The sequence below is a fragment of the Parambassis ranga genome, chromosome 14 (assembly GCF_900634625.1).
Source record: "Parambassis ranga chromosome 14, fParRan2.1, whole genome shotgun sequence".
In the NCBI taxonomy this organism is placed as follows: domain Eukaryota; kingdom Metazoa; phylum Chordata; class Actinopteri; family Ambassidae; genus Parambassis; species Parambassis ranga.
In genome coordinates, this window is record NC_041034.1 from 2,251,012 (window position 1) to 2,268,717 (window position 17,706).

Consider the following 17,706-nt stretch of genomic DNA (forward strand, 5'->3'; position numbering starts at 1 on the left):
CCTGGTGAACTTTTGCAGATTTTTATACAATATACACATTCTAGAATCTTTCTGTGGGGAAAAAAAATTGGACAAAAACCCCTACAAACTAACACTAAATGAATCAACACCAAAGTTCAAACAAGAGACCCAAAGAACATAAATGCAAACCAACCAGAAACGAAGAAGGAAAACAGCGGAGGCTCTGGGACAGTAGAAACACTAAACACTAAAGGGTTCACAACGAGACACAGGTGAACACAATCAGGACGGGTCGAGTAATCAAAGAGGGAGGAACACAAGAGGAAGTAAAACAGACACTAAAACAGGAATCAAAACCAAAACCTCCATCAGTATCAAAATAATAAATAATAATAATAATAACAGGGGAACAATGAAAACCAAGGCACTATAACAGTAGACTACTTTATTTTAAGATTAACCATTAACCATCTGATCCTGAAGTTCCAGGTCTGCATTATGTGTCTTCTTCGTGTCGGCCTTGTCTTAAGTGGAAGGGAAGGTGGACTCAGTGCCCTGCAGAGTATTCAGATGTAATTGAGTAACACTGTAAGAGATATGGTGGTTGGTGAGCGTATAGAACCCCCCCCTTCCACCTCTCTCTCTCTTTATCTTTTAATGTCTCTGCTCTGGTTTGTCTCACTTAATTCTATCTCCTCATCTCCTGATCCATCCATCAGTGTCTGTTTGTCAGACACACACACTTCCTCTCTCTCCCTCTGCTTCTGTGTTTCTTTGCAACTCATTTTCACTTCCATCATCGCCCCCCCCCCCCCTTCTCTCTCTCTCTCTCCTCTCTGTTGATGAGTAAGTGAATGAGTATGGGCGAGCGGGCATAGTCGCTGATGCACTCCTGGTCATTAATAAAAGTTTTATACACAGTCAGGAAATGCATTTGAGCTCCGGTGGCTGCAGCTCCTCTCAGACACACAGGAAATGGGCGCTTGGCAGACAGCCAATCCTGCGATTTCAGAAGGGGGGGGGGGGGGGGGGGGTTCGTCCGGAGCCAATCAAGCTGGGCCTGGTCAGTTAATGGATCAGTGGCTCTGCTCTGCTCTACACCCAAATATCAGCAACAATTAAGAAGGTGTAGGGGAGGGAGGGAGTGTTGGAGCTTTCTGTGAGACAAGACACTTAAAAAGTCTGAAAATGTGTAACAGAAGGCAACACAAAGAGCTTTCATCATGGCTCTGTGTGAGGTGTGGTCCTGTGTCTGTAATACACACTACTTATTTTTTTGTGTTATCTCAAATAAAACAGTAAAAATTATGATATCATGATTATTAAAAAGATTCTGCTCAAGCTAGCATTAGGATGAAGGCTAACATGCTTCCACTGGTAATGAGAGCCATCCCAATATTATATGTATAATGTGTTTCTTTTTGACATAACTGTCCATTTTAGTATAGAGTGTTTTTTTAAGTCAGCCCTCAAGTGGCCACTTGAGGAACTGCACCTCAGGTCTCATTGCCCAGACCCAGAAAGGTCCATCAGGCACTCTTTGTTAATATTTTATTGGGTAAATGAAAAGTTTGACCTGTTTTGTTTTTATCTTTACGTTTTCTGGCTTCCAGTGTTGCCATGGCGATGGCAGTCGGTAATCCCAAACTTCCAGCAGGTTGAAGACGAACCTCAGGACTCATGAAGTGTACGGATATTTCTTCTCCTCACTTTCTGTATAACTGTGCAGTCAGGCACTTCAGATAAAAGCATTCAGTGAAAGGCAAGTATGTGTGTGTGTGTGTGTGTGTGGCATTGTTCACGTGACAGACATTCTGTAATGTGTTGTGTAAGTTGACACCCATGTGCTTCATGGGTGGGACGCCTCATCTGCATCCAGCAGGCGTTTGTTACAGTGACAATATCACACACACACACACACAGTGTGCATTGAGTGCCGACAGAAATGAATGACTGTCAGCTGTGTGCTGTTAACCAGGCCATTTGACATTGATCTCTGCCTGACCCAGAACATCCCTCCATCTCTCTCTCTCTCTTGCACACACTCGTCTCCATGTAGTTATTTTTGTTTAATTAACATGCAACTTTCATGCTAAATGAACAGAAGCTCATATGCCACACAAGAAGTTAATCTGGCATATAAAAAGAATGCTAACTCACTGATGGTTGCATGGTTACTAATATAAGGTGTCAGGTTAGGTTGTGAGAAATAAGTATTTCTTCTCTTTAGCCTTTCTGTTAGCTAATCCCACCATCAAATGAATGTGGGTAGCTAGCAGCTAGCAAGAACGTCGTCTTTCTATTTAAAAATGAAATTTAATAAATGTTTATTCTATGTGTATTTCTTATGTCAGTAGCTCTAGATTAGCATCTGAAGACCCAGGCAGCGGCTGATGCCATTATTTACAACCTCTGGCTTCACCCCTGCCAGGGTTACACCTGCAGCCGACGCGATCTGGCCATGGAGCTGACGCACACATGGGTACAGGGTCAGGCTGCCAAAAAGGACCAAGCCAGAAGTGGACATTTATGATTGACAGCACGTGGTTTGGGCTAAAAGAGACAATGAGGCCAAAGCCTCCCATGCGCAAGAAGCCTTGCCGCCATTTTTTTAACTGCTATGCTGGTGAGCCACAGGAGGGCGCCAGATACACAAACACTGGTCGATTTTTTTTGCATGCAAAGATGAAGGTAAGCATCAGAGAGGCAGGTAATGTGAGAAGTACAACATGTACACTCCCAGTTATATGAATGATGGTGGTGCGTTTAGGTGCACTGAAAACAGCAGAATAAAACTGATCCAAGTGTAAGCAAACAAAGCAAAGATGGGGTTTGTTGTAATGCGAACATGAAACATTAGTTTCTGATTGGCTGAAGCACAAATTGACACAGCGCACTGATTTTTCTGAAGGCGTCAATGTGAAGAAAAGCTGCCGGACTGATGGTAGTTTTTGGTTCTTTGAGAAAATCTCATTGTCTTTAAATCCCTTCAGTGTCTCTCTATCAGCAGTTTGTTTCATCTCAGATACTTTCCTCAACAGGAAACAACCCTCCTCCACCCCCCACCCCCCATTAGGGACCAGTGTCCGGTTACCTTAATGTGTGTGTGTGTGTGTGTGTGTGTGTGTGTGTGTGTGCTCGTACGCCTGCACATTGTTCTCACTATTTCGCTGTAGCCCAGATCTTGCTGAGTAAGGGCACAGACCGAAAAAGACAAAAGCACACACACACACACACACACACAGAATGGGTTTCATATTACTTTCATGCAGCATATTGTCAGTGATGTCACTTGTCTTTATGGAACAAATGAATGAAATAAGCCTTTTTTCTCCACAGTAAGCTGCAAGGTTTAAAACCTGAGAAATAGTTGGTGATGTATTGATTACAAATCACCATTGGGGAGGTAAAGTCCCGCCCCTTTTCCCTTTTAGAACAATTTCACTGTGTGTTTGGACGGTGTAAGTGTTAGAAATTCATAGACAAACAGGAAGACACCAGGAAACAGGGAACTTCAAAATAAAACAAGAAATAGAAGAAAATATAAACAAAGCCAGGAAAGTAACAGAGACGAGCCAAAACCAGGGATCACAACAGGGATCAAACACACGTCAGTCTCAGTAATTTACTACAAATATCCTATCGTGAGACTAAAAAAATCTCCAAATGAAAATAAATGCTAGTTATCTTTTTATATTTTTCGTCTCCAGCGACCATGTGACAGATACATCTGGAAACATCCTCTATATCTTTTATTTTTGCAACATTTTAACAGAGAGATCTCTGTGGGTCGGCTTACTTTTGGACCCAGCCTTCAAGTGGACACTTGAGGAACTGCAGTTCAGTATTTCTGCTTTAAAATCTTATGGTGGTTGATGGAGACAGCCCCCTGGAGGTGGCAGGTGGAACTGCAGTGCTTCACTACGCCCCTGTTGCTTCATTTTGGTGAAGCACTTCATGACTTTGTCCCATCTTGTTTTCCTCTCATGGTCCAACTGGTAAGGATTAGATGTTGATTGGTTACAGATAAAAGTGTGCAGCTCCTCCTTTCACAATAACAGTGCTAAAAATAAAAAGTGTTACGGTGCTGTTCTGCCCTGTCATGTTCATACAGCAGAGCTGAATTCAACTGAATTCAATGATGGAAGAGGGAGGAGTTAGACAGAGGAAGAGCGGAGGAGGGGTGACTGAAGTGTGTGTGTGTGTGACAGAGAGAGAGAGAGAGAGAGAGAGGGTGAGAGAGAGAAAGTGCATGCAGCTCTCAGTCATTCATCTCTCGGCGAGTAGAGAGGAAACTACAGCAGAAAGGAGAAGATTTTCTCAGCAGATTTGGTTTTTTAAAACTTCTCTGACTTCAGACGCCTCTCACTCCGACGTCTTCATCACTTCTTCTTACATGCATGAAGTGCTGCTCTGTGGAGATACCTCCACATTGCTCTCCTCTGCATCTGAAGACACTTTTCTCTCTAAAAACAACACAAAGACAAACAAGGATCCCAGCAGAACGTGAATGTCATTCACAGCTCGGACAGAAGGAGTGGAGCTCGTCAAAAGGACCGACTTGGCTTGTTTTGGGAGGTGTTGGTGAATAAGAAGGAGGTGGAGGAGGTGAGAAGGATCACAGTGCTGCTAGGAGAGCTCCGGGAAGAGTAGTAGGAGGAGGAGGAGGGTGCGTCACGCCGAGGAAGAGCATCCTCCCAGCCTCCACAAACACACACAGGACTTTTATAAAATATAACAAAACAACAGCCTGCAGTGAAGCCGGCACTATCAGCCGTCACCACACACACTGACACCTGGGACGCCTCTGCACAGCGCCACAGCATGGATCTCCCACCGGTCAGAGGTAAGCACACGTTCATCCCGGAGAATGTTTGTGACCTTGGAAGTTCTGTCAGGATTTTTTTTTAATATCAGTTTTGTTTGGGTGGATCGGTTGTTCAGGTTTTGCTCATTTCTCTGAGAGTTTGTAAAGAAATCTGTTACAATTCAGCAGCATTCAACAGGAAAGAAGCTCTGATAGCTGCATTATCTGCTCCTTCTTCCATTTTGTGCTTCAAAAAGATTCAATCTGAGTCATTTTTATCTTCTTCCTTCATCTGCTGCCACTATGGGCTTTATTTTCTAAGTGTTCAAGTTAACTTCCTCTCCAACGTTTGTATACAAACTCTTTTCTCATGGAACAAAGTGAAAGAGTTTGGCTGTGTTTTAGCTCTGTGTGTGTGTGTGTGACTCCAATGGGGACATGTGGGGTTGGGATTGATTGTCCTCAAGGTCGGATGCAGAATGTCAATACCCATCTCCGCTGGGGTGGGACTGGAAGGGCGGGTGGATGAGCAAATGATGGGGCAGAGAGAGAGAGAGAGAGAGAAGTGAATGGGATGAGGGGAGGTGGAGGGATTGACCAGCGATGGATGGGTGGATGGAAGCGGGGGAAAGGAGGGGAGGGGTGGGACAGTACTGAGCGGAGGAACATGACAGGATGGAGAGGGAGGGGATTAGAGCTCTAATGCACGCTGCACCACAAACTCATGAGAGGAAAATTCACAAGAAAAAAAAAGACATGAAGAAGTTTAAGAAGTTACTTTTGGGATGTTCAGAATGTCTCACAACTTTAAAGTAACATAATGATGTAATGTCAAATAGATTCAGCCCACACAACATGAAGTCGATACTTCCAGGCTTTGAAAACATGGTCAGAACATGGAAGCTAAAAACGGTGAAAACAGAAGTCAGAAGCAGAAGTCGCGCTCACAGCATCAAACATGAACCCCTGACGGTGCTTGTAGCCAACATCCGCCTGCAGGCGCTCCTGCGGCCAGCTTAGGTGGGGCCCTCCGTGTTGTTTCTGGGTTAGATAATCATCAAATAAATAAATAAACCTGCTTTTATTCCTGACAATGTGATGAATTAACAGCTCGATAGTTACACGCGTTTACGCAAACGACCGGGACGGCACGTGTGGCTGATAAAAGAGCTGGGGATCAATACCGATATTTTATTCCCGATATCAAAACCCTGGGTACTGATGGAAATAAAGAGACAGATACTACCAGCAGCAGCAGCTTGCAGCTACTCACAGAAAGCCAACAATGACAAAACAAACCTCCTCAAATGACAGCTGGCGAACGACTGAGAAGTTAAATCATGCTCATCTTAAGTTTCAGTGACTGATGTCAGTGCAAACTCTGACCTTGCAGACTTTGTTTCGTTTCAAACCTGGAAGACAATTTAAAGAAGAAACTCCTGTTCTGAACATTGTGTTTAATTTAAGAGTCGCTGGCTGGTTGAGGGGGACCCAACGTCCCTTTTTCTTCAGAGGACAGTCTCTGGTTTAGCTCACAGATGTCCATTGGAGAAGCTTTGTTTTAGCTCCTCCTCTCCTAGCAAGGTTTGCTAAAACATCATGGTCTGAACCTGAGGTTTCATTTAAGACCAACTGCAAGAGTTAATGTGAGTAGGCACCATCCAGCACCCTACTCGTATATGATGCTGAAGTGAGGCTTTATCAGCATCTGGTCAGAGAGGTGTCAGAGAACCATCAGAGTTCCTGAGAACGGATCTTTGATTCTTGGCAGACAGGTGTAAATATTTCAGTGATAAGATCCCTTTAACTTTCGCCAAGTGTAAACCATAGGAAGCACGTATGTTTATCATTATTAGAATCACCATCCCTCGCTCATTCACTGTCCACCCCCCCACCCCACCCCACCCACCCTCATCCTCCTCCTCCTGCTGCCTGGACTTGCTGGTCTGCAGTGTCTATTTCAGTCTTTCCGTTGGGGTCAGATTCGGCACATCCGGTATCTCATCCAGTTTATTGTCATTCAATCCTGCTGTGCTCCCGGAGGGCATCAGGGAGGAAGGCCCCTGGGTCTTAGTGCCTAACAGGCCTCACACAGGCAGCCAGACACACAGAAGTGAGTTATGTGTTGTCTTTTCTTTTTTTGATTGGGCGTTTTAATGTGCTGTGTTTGTTGTTGGAGAAATGTCTTTGGGTTTGGAGAGGTTCTCCACAAGTTTGGGGTTCAAAGGATCGTGTTATGTTTATACAGCATCATCACCCTGTGTTTCCACTATGCTAAACTTCAATTTAAACAGACCTGAAACCTGAGGAGACGGGGCTTAGAGGGACAAAATTCGACCTTGTCATCATCAGTGTTACGCCACACAGATGGTCAGAGTTGGAACTCGTCACCATGGTGAACAGAAATACATCCTAAAATGTGTTTAATCTTATAAAAGTGTGTGTTTTATCCAACACACTGACGAACGAATCACGAGTCAACAACTGCAGTTCTCAGAGTGGCCACTTGAGGGCGAGCTCCAAAAGTCAGTCAATCCTCACAGACCTCCAGGTTAAAATGTTCCTTCTAATCACTGCTGTACACAGAAAGTAATGTGCTTCTCCTCTTTGCCTGTATTTGGATCAACCAGGACGCCGCCATCATGGTGACAGTCAGAGCCATGAATGGCAACACACGATGGAAAAAAGTGGTGAATCTTGAGGGCTCTATAACTTAGAATAACTTTGTCTTATGAACAGAAACACAAACAAACATCTAACTGAGCAGCCTGTTCACTGCCTGCAGACGGACAAACATGCCTCACACACATCCTGTCATACAGGCGACCTGTCTGTCCACGCACGTCTGTATCTAACACTCCCTCACTTACATACACACATTCATACACAGTTGAGTGTTAAGCAGGGTTAAAGGTACCATCCACCTCTCCACAGGGCTGAGCCCTGACTGACTGACAGCCTGGCATTGGAGCCAAAGTTCAGACTCACAGGTTTACTGGCACAGAGATTAAATTAATATTGATCTCAGCTGAAAATGAAGATGATTTCCAGAAAAAGTATGACTGTAAGTTACTGTGAGTATTCACCACTGGGCTGCATTTGTAAGGTGTAATAGTTGCATTTATAAAAAGAGAAGACACAGAAAAGTTAAGGACAGGACAGCAGAGAAGGTGATGTGAGGGAGAGCAGAGAGCAGAGGGGGGAGAGATGAGAGGAGGAGGAGGAGGAGACAGGAAGCAAGAGGCAAGGAGAGGGCAACCCCTCCTCATTCCATGGCAAAGGGTCACTGCAGTCAGTTTTAAAATAGCCTGAGACCATGATGTCATCTGTGAGGGATGCAGCGATGCTCCATCCATTAAACTCCATCGACCATCAGCAGGTCCGGCACAGACTCAGCGGAAGTCGGAGAGTCAGCGGCCAGACATGGGATCAGCACAAGTTTCTCCTCTTCTTTCAACAAGAGTTTAAACTGAGGAGGTGCAGAGAAATACTTGTGTTTTCTTCTCTGCAATTCTTCAAAACAAGTTAATGTATTTTCACTATCTGTGTGTAATTAGCATGGCTTGGTCTTGGTCACCACAGCAGTAGCAGATGGAGGAAGTTTTTTACTGTAATCAAAGCTTCCTTGTGCAGAGGTGTGTAGTTCAGTTTTATTTTTCAAGAGGATGCATAGGATGCATTTAAGTACCATCAGACAAATCTAATTTGGGTGGTTTTATAGTTTCTTTCTAAGATAAGTGGTGTCAAAAAAACAACCCAAGTAATGACAGTGAAAAGTAAAGTGATACAGTGAGGATCTGACACAGGCCACACACCCCAGTGATGCAGGTCAAAGGCTGGAGGCGAGTTCATACCACTCCACCCTCCTCAAATAATCAGAAATGTTGTTTTAGGAGTCAGATTTATCAGCCCTGCTGTAGCTGATGGCTGTTTTCCTACACAATGATCTATAAAGTTCTTCATGTGGCAACAGCGAAGAGTGTAGAACTGGTTTGAGCAGAAGAGTCAGTGTGTGTATACGGTGTGTGTTTTTGTGGGAAAAGAGTGAAGGAGGAGTGTGTGTGTCTATCCCAGGGCACAGGCTCAGTCATTACTGATACTCCCCCAGCACAGAGGTCCATCCTCAGGTTACCGCTGACGGCCTCTTGAAACAACAGCTCTCTCTTTGGCTCCAAGTTTGGCGCAAGTGTGTGTACACACACACATATTTATTTTTCAACTTACACGTGCAGTGTTTGGGGAAAATGCCTCATAAAAGTGACGCTGACCTTAAATTCTTTACCACTGCTGCACCTTGACACTGCTGGCTGGATTACCTGCTGATTAAAACACTTGACTTTGTCGTCATCCATGTTGGTTCAGCCAGTGTCTCCTGTGCAAACATCTATCACAACAGGAGGCATCAATGGTGAGAATGAAGTTTAGATTGCACCAAATTTTAAAGCACTTGATAAGAAGCAGAACCCGAAATAAACCCAAGATTGCCAGGTTTTAGTTTTTGTGGGGTTGTAATCCACTATACAGGAACCGAATAAGCTCCAGTTAGACCACAAACATCTGTCCACTGGGAAATGTGTCCTTGGAAACCATGTTTGGTAAGTCACAAACATAACATGTGACTCTTCACATGAGGTTTGATAACAGACACTCCATAAACAGCCAATCAGTGCAGCCTGTACAGGTCATGTGCCGAGACAGACGAGAACAGAAAAAACAACTAATTCTGGAAAACTTTTTTTTTTTCATCACTGGGTGGTGTTCAACATCTCACATGACCTGCAGTATGTGTGTCGGAGGGCTGTCTGTAGTACAGTAAATATGAGGTCATGAAAATGGACGGCAGGCAACAATTAGATGGGCTGATAGGCGTGTGGGGTACGAGCGAGCGGCGGCCATCCCTCTGTCTGATGAGATTAGTTGCTGGGACCTATCCTCTCTTCTCAGACTAATTTGAAAATGCGTCCTCATCGAACCAACCTGGCTTTCCTTATCTGCTGCTGCAGGGCAGAACGCCTTCACGCTCTCTGCCTGCACGCCATGGAGCGTTTTTTTTATTTTTACAGTGCAGTGTGCTAATCACCTCTCTCCTGCGTCCCCATGATGGATTGCCATACTTGGGTTTTATCCACATCCCTGCTTCTGTTTGCTATTCTCATATTGCTTTGACTTACTAGCACCCCCTTCATATCGACATGTGACAGCATCACACATTTCTTGCAGATTTGTCAACTGCACATCTGTGATTGAGTCACGTCAACCTCGACATTTGAGTACAGTGAACTTATTGTCATATTTAAGCTATACAATAACCTGTGGGGTGCCTCAGGGTTCTAATGTAGATCTCATCATTTTTAAATTTCTTCTTGGTAATGTCATTAGGAGGCATGAGATCATAACGTTCCACAGCTATGCTGATGATGCCAGGCTGTATACTGCTGTGTCTGCTAATGACTCAGGTCCCATTAAAGGTAGGGTAGGAGATTTTGAAAACTCAGTGAGTCAGCCAGATTTCGAAAGTAAACACACGCCCCTTTCTCTCGGAGCTCACCCCGAAGCCACGCCTCCCAATCACATGGACGCGCATCACCTGAAGACGAGCTGCGGTCTGTGACTTCGGCCATCATGCACGTACCTCTCTGGTGCGCGCAGAGCAGAGGAGTGACAACCAGCCAATACTCCGCGCAGGGTCCATCCGGAGGATTGGCTGATGTTTTTAGTGTTTTATAGCTTCCACAGATGATTCATATTCTTCGTGTTAATGAGAAACTGCCGAACTAATCGGTTGCTATCGGATTGTAAAGAGAAGTTACACTAATTTAACAAAAAGTGCATCAGAATGAAATCTCCTACCCGACCTTTAATGCCATTTAAAACTACAGTTAGGACTTCAAATTATGGATGGAAGAGACCAAAAACGGTCCTGTTTCTGAGTTTGTGCTGTGATTGCAGCTGGTGTAACTTCCTAATAAACTGCTGTGTTGCAACAGAGAACTGTTCAGGTCTGCAAAGAAGTGCACATGCTCTGACATTCTAGTTCCTTCTGAAGCCTTTGAAACACACATTATCCGATCAAAACATTTACAGTGTGTGCAGGAAGCTATTAATCTACAAACCACTTTTTTACAGCACAGTCAGCTGTTTTGTTTGTGTAGAAAGGTGCATTTTGGTTCTGTTATCTTAGCTCAGTTATTTCTTACAGAATCCAATCACAGTTTTAAACATGAATGTTTCATAAAGCCTGGAGATCAGCCAAATACTCGAATATCTGAGTCACTAATGGCTTCGTAGTTTCACTGAAGAATGTGGAATTGTAATTTTTTTTGTTTAGTTTTGTTTTGTTTAATTTAGGACACGTTAAATAACTTGGTTTAGGTGAAGTGAGATTTGGTGTTTTTTTAAAGAACATATGTCACTCGTGATGCATTCAAGAACCACAGGAAGGCTTGATAAGCAGAGTGTATCTGGACCCTGAAACAAGAAATCCTGGTAAATTCCCAGTGTTGCTTCTGAATGAGTCTGGATGTGGGTGAAGATGCTTCCTTGCTGCTGCTCCCTCTGACCTCCCTCTTTGTATCTAATCTCATGATCTGAACTGCTTTAAACGCATTTCCATTTGGCCTCATTACTCTCAGAGAAGACCGGCACCCGTACGAGGACCGGGCCAGAGATCTCTCCCCCTTGGCCACTTGGCATGACTGCAGCTTCTCTTTTCTGTGTGTGTGTGTGTGTGTGAGCTGAAGAGGGTGTGTTCTGTGTTTATGATGCACACAAATACAGAGAGCCGTGCATTTCCCTTTGAACAGCAGATTTAAAACTGCTGCATTGTTTCTTTCTGTCTCCGTCTGAGCAGAAAATCAAATCAGCTGCAAATTCATTCAGACCTTTTATTGAATTTAGCATCGTTAGCTGGTGTGTTCACTGCACTTCAAAGCACACTTACATGTTTCTTACAGTTGTAGTTGTTTAAGCCATTTTTGGAAACCAAAAAGAAACTGTCAAAGAGAAGAAAGTAGGTTGAAAGACCAAAGCTTCTCCCCGAGTTGTTCGTCCGACCCGAACAGAAAATGTCTGTAGTGGAAACGGTCACATAAGAACATACAATTTTATAGGCAGATATTAAAGAATCTGTCTTTTTGTGCAGGCTTCAGCATTTGGCGGTTGAAACCACAGACCAAAAACTCGACGAATTTTATTTTTATCAGCCGGTTTTCCAAAAGAGTGACATGTTGCGCGGCCATCTCCTCGATCTGTGTTGTAAATTTAAACCCATTCCGGCCTGTTTTGGATTCAAACCTGCGCCTCGCTGGGCCTCCGTCTGCAGGTGGGTTTCCTCTGTGGCAGCAGCAGCTGTGTTGGACAGATGCTAAATTACAGTGTGGACCTCGTGGCTGTATCTCTTTCTCTCTCTCTCTCTGGCTCTGGCAGGCTAATAATAGTGTTAGCCTGAGTGGTGGAGAGCCTCAGCGGTCATGATGAGGTGGTGTGTTGCTTGAATATTTGGGGAGGAGAAGACTCCAGCTACCATTTGCCCTACATGTTTAGCACACACGGCTACAGATGTGACTCCACCATCGCTAATTGTTTCCTCTCTCTGTGTCTTTGCAGGTTTATCTGATGTGCCGTGAGCTTTGGGAGCACTTTGCCCCGGCCCCGGCTTCCAGTCCTGGTGCCGCTCAGCTGGTTCACCAGGATGGACCCCGCTCATTCCCTGAGGACGGAGCTGGACTCCGTGTTATCGCTTGACCAGATACGTGCCATCCGGGCCAACAATGACTATGTGGAGAGGCCCGTGGCGCTGGAGCCGGCTTCCCAGTCTGGATTTTTTTTAGTCCACGAAGACCGCTACCCTCATGGAGTATTCGCCCATCACACCCAGCCCTCCTTCCCCTCTTCCATGTCCCGCAGCCAAAGTCAGCAGCAGCACACTCACCTTACCCACCTGAGCCGTTCCAGTACCATAAGCTCTTCCATGTCTCGGACCAGTGCCACCTCAGATCAGCGGCTACTGGCAGGTTTGACGCCGTCTCACTCCGGCCTGGGTTCTGTGGTCCATTCTCAACCCAAAGGAGAACTGAAGCCCGATGCGTCCTTGGGTAAACGTTTGACGGAAGACGAGGCCGAGCTTGGTCTTCATCTGTTCATCTGTGAGCGGTGCGGCCGCTGTAAATGCCACGAGTGCTGCGCCCCCCGCCGGCTTCCTTCCTGCTGGGCCTGCGGACAGCGCTGTCTGTGCTCCGCCGAGACTGCAGTGGAGTACGGCACGTGCTTATGCTGCGTTAAAGGCTTATTCTATCACTGCTCCGCCCAGGACGACGAGGACAACTGCGCCGACCGGCCGTGCTCCTGCTCTCCGGCCCATGCCTGCGCCCGCTGGAGCACGATGGGGCTGCTGGCGCTTTGCCTGCCCTGCCTCTGCTGCTACCCCCCTGCCAGGCTGTGCCTTGCCCTGTGCCAGTGCGCCCACGACCGGGCCACACGGCCTGGCTGCAGGTGCAGCAACACCAACACTGTGTGCCGCAAGATTTCCGCCTCCAACCCTAACCCGTGTCATCCGTCACTGCGCAGCAAAGCTCTGGAGAAGCCGTTATGACAGGCTTGGATGAAGGCCAGGTCAATCTTTATCCCCTCAGCCGTGGCCAAAGCACTGCTGTCACAGCTGACATTGTGACGACAGCGCCATCGTGACCCACCTCCCTACGTACAGAATGACAAGCCAATCAACCAACCGTGAAGTGTTGTTCACCTAATGTACCTTGAATTTACTTGTGCTCCAGCTCAGGAGGGACCAAAGCTTTACTGTGCCTGTTCACGTTGGAGACTTCATGCCTGAAAACAAAAACTCGACTTGAAGAAGACGTCGTGCTTTGCTGGACTTGCCCTTCAACCTTAAAAACCAAGACAGACATGATCACCTCTCTGAATTCTGCAGTCTAATCTGGGCGTCTTAAAAAAATCTATTTATTTATTGTTCAAGCTCCTTCCTCCCCACCCGCTGCAGAGAGTTCGCACAGAGCACAGAGAGGGGCAATGGACTGAATCAGGAAGGAAAGACGCCCGCGGCGATGTGCACGGTCTTTGCCAAGAGTTTCTGTCCTCCAGGAAGAGAGAGAGAGAAAAAATCACAAGACGTGTGCGAGACTGAAACTGAAATGATGTTCAGAGCACAAGATGAATGAAAGAGGTGAATACTGGACTCGCAAAAAGGCATAAAGTGAGAAAACAAAACACCAAAAAGGGACCATGCACTGTAAGAACTGAGTGAATTTCACTGCTATTAAGCTCATTTGTAAAGGAAAAGCACTGTGAGGTAGATGGACAATGTTTCCCCACCGTGGGGGATTATTTAACCAGAGGGAGGATGTATCCATTGTGACAAGGCAGCGTGTGTGTGTGTGTGTCTGTGTGTGTCCTCCTACTGTACAACAACCTGTGTGTATGTTCAGCAGAAGAAGCCTCCCCTCGTCTTATTTTTAGCCGTGCTGCTTCAGTGGAGCTCTGAGGGGTCTGGTCGGGTTTCCTCCCCAAGTCAGTCTGTCGCCAACCTCCACCCTCCTCTTCCTCCTCCTCTTCCTCCCCCTTCTGACATCACCCATCCCTCCATTCTCCTCTCTCACATGAAATCCTCCACAATACTGAAATTTGCCAAAAACAAATTGGAAATGAAACGACCCGACCAGCAGAAGCAGCCGACGCTATTCCAACTTACTGTACGATACATCCCCTCCCGCCTCGTCCGCTTCTCCTCTTAAGCTCAGACGGCTAAAAGCCTCCAGTTCCAGGTCCGTGGAGAGTTGATCAAACAGGCAATTAGCTTCATGATAGCTCTTAATGGGCCAGAGAAGAATGGAGCGTGGGAGGGAGGGAGGGGAGGACAGGATGTGTGGTGTTAGGCAGATGGACGGCGCGGTGAAGGATGCTGCGATTACGGTTTTTTAAGACGATTCTGAGGAGAATCCAAAGCTGATAAAAAACAATACTGTTGGTGTGTGTGTGTGTGCATGTTTTTAAGTGTGTGTGTGAGTGGAGGCCTTTTCTGTGCCATGTGTGTATGTCAGCCCAAGCACAGACACACACACACACACACACACACACATTGACGTGATACGTTGTTTCTTTGCTCTATTTTTATATGTAAATATGGGCTCTTAACTGTATTTTTATTCTGCTTTATTTTGTTTCTATGAAATTCATCTAGCCATTTTCCAATTTACTGTCCACCTGTGATCCATTCAGGAACGTTTGGGGCAACATAATGTTAGCGTTAAAGATTAAATCCATGTGGCTAATGCGGTGTCAGCTGACATTTCCTGTTTCTTCGGTTGGCTAGAAAGCGAAAAAAAAAAACCCCACTTAATTAATCCTTAATCTTAAGGATTAATCAGTCACTTAGTTTTTGCAACTTTCTGAAGCTGGACAATCCAAAAATCGTGCAGCGAAGCGATAGGAAAGAGGCAGAAATTTGACTTCTAGTCCCAGATTCACACACGAAACGAGACGCTGTCCATTTCCTCGGTGGTCACACAGCTTGATTTCAACAGAGAAAAACAGCAGTGGAACTGAAGCAACCATTTGTTGTGGTCATGTGACTAAATGCATGTAAACATCTTCTGTTCAGAGTGAGACCGTCACCGTGGCAGCCAGAAAAATGGCAGAAAAGCTTGTTGTGGTTGAAGTTTTGTATCTGGAATTCAACACTGGTGCAGAAGACATATGAAGCTTACAGTTTAACTGAACGTTTGTGGCTCAAATCAAACCTTCTTCCAGCAGGCATGGAGAAAAAAAAAACAACCACAGGCCGATGTAAATATGTAGCGACCTGATTAGACTGAAATGTTTCATGGATTTTGCTGGTTGTTTTTCAGGATGTTGCCCTAAATTTTCACTGGGTCTATGCTCATAGATGGGTTGATGACTGTGGAGGACACACTCAGTTTAAAGTTCCTTTTTAATGTTGCAACTTTTTTACACTTTTAGTCTTATATTATTATTATTGTTGTTGTTATTACCATTAGGAGTATTGGCAACCAAATTTTATGTAACCGACACTAATTTTAGCAACGGGCCCGGGCTGACGTCGTGTCCACGCCGATGCTGATGAATCTGACCATGCTGTCATGGAAGCCATTTTTTTTTATACTGTGCTGCATCTGTCCTGCACGCAGCTCTGCAAATGACAAAGCAGCAGATATACTTTTACGTTAGCAGATTCACACGCGTCAGCGTGGACACGACTTCAGAGGGGTTCCACACAGACACGCACACTGTCTCCTCTACGCTGGCTGGACGCCTGCAGCCAGATCTTTTGGTGCTTGTGGACACGAGTGGAGGATCATTTACTTCTATCTTGGATGGTTTTGTATCGGAGCTGGGTGACGTTATACTTTTTTTTTTTTAATTAGTTTGTCCAATATGTAGTGATTTGTATGTGCAGACACACACAGAGTCCTGAAATGCTAATCTTTGCTAGCTCACCCAAAAAAAATTTAAAATACGGTTTGAACATTTAGAAGAAGTGATGCAGGAAACACCTTTTCTTTGGTTAAAATACCCCCCACACACACACACACCTCAGCTTGGGTGCCTCTGTGTGTGTCTGTGTGTATATATATACATCCTCAACACTCCTCCCCTCAGGACCGTCCGATGCTTCACGTATGCAGGCTGCCACCACTATAACTACTCCTCCTCTTAGCAAAGCATCGCTTTTGGTACAAATTGGGCATCCTGTATGTTGTAAAAGAATTTAAGGAGAGTATATGGAACAAATATATATAGAATTCTATCTTAAAAAATGAATATATTATATATGGAACAATATGCATTTCACACTTTCTGTTTCGCTGCTGTTATTGCTTCATGGATATTTATTTAACTGGTTGCAACGATGGCGGTAACACCAATCATGATGAGGATGGTATTTATTTTACAGAGGTCGGAAGAGATGATGAGGAGCACCAATGATGTTTGTCTTTTGATTTTTAAAGTTTTTTTTGTTTGATTGTTTTTGTTCCTCTCGGTGTGGTGTGGCTGCTGCTGCCCTCCTGGCTAAAGATGAACCAATAAAAAGGAGTTTCCAAACAGAACCAAATGTCTCGTCTTCTCATTGAGATGTTAAATAAGTTATAATGATTACAAAGGACAAATTAAAAGTGTACTATAGATCTGCAGGGTTGCTTTTGGGTTCATGTACCCTCATTCTTGGCTCACAGGCTAGTGTTAGCGTGCTAGTCGAGAAAAGAAAAGCACGTTAAAACAAGCAGGAAGTTTTTAATGATAGATATGTGACAAATGTCTCCGGTATTTAGTGATTGGTGAGATCACGTCTCAGATTCTGAATCAATACACTCTCTGTCAGTCTGCTAAAGGGGCGGGGCAGAGGAGAAAACCATGTGACACAGATACAGGAAGTAGAGGTTTAATAACGCATCCAAGCAATGAGCAGTCGGCCAACACTCATGTTTTGTGTGTTTTTTTGTTGTTGTTAGAAATGATAACATCATCCGTGGCGAGATCTGGGTGAAGTCAAACAGCAGTATATAAATTAGCCCCCCCCACACCCCGGTGCACCACTCCCCTCACTTTACTCTGTAGAGCCCATAAATAAGTAATCAAGGCTGGGTCACACTAATGGCTTCCCAGGGCAGTGAATACAGATGTGTTTGTGTGTGTGTGTGTGTGTATGCATAGAAAAGCCACGCAAAAAGAAGACAGAGGAGTACTACAGGAAGTGTGTGTGTTTACATACATGTGCAGCCTTAGAGGGGAAAAAAGCACAACCTTTCTGTTCATCATCTCAAATCAAAGTGCATTAAAGCACAGCTCTTAGCACCTTTCACACTTCCCACTGGACACACACACACACACACACGCACACACACACACACACACACACACACACACACACACACACACACACACACACACACACACACACACAC

The 17,706-nt window shown here is 45.1% G+C and overlaps 1 protein-coding gene across 1 annotated transcript; it reads left to right on the forward strand.

The window, feature by feature from the left end:
- Positions 1 to 4,210: 4,210 nt before the first annotated feature.
- LOC114446653 (protein sprouty homolog 3) lies at positions 4,211 to 16,735 on the forward strand. The gene is made up of 2 exons (XM_028422334.1): positions 4,211 to 4,807; positions 12,374 to 16,735. The coding sequence occupies exon 2, from the start codon at positions 12,459 to 12,461 to the stop codon at positions 13,356 to 13,358; it is 900 nt and encodes a 299-aa protein (XP_028278135.1). The 5' UTR covers positions 4,211 to 4,807; positions 12,374 to 12,458; the 3' UTR covers positions 13,359 to 16,735.
- The last annotated feature ends 971 nt before the right edge of the window (positions 16,736 to 17,706 follow it).

What these genes read in the sequence shown, in the direction of transcription:
- LOC114446653 (XM_028422334.1), top strand. Translation starts at nt 12,459, where the DNA reads ATGGACCCCGCTCATTCCCTGAGGACGGAGCTGGACTCCGTGTTATCG.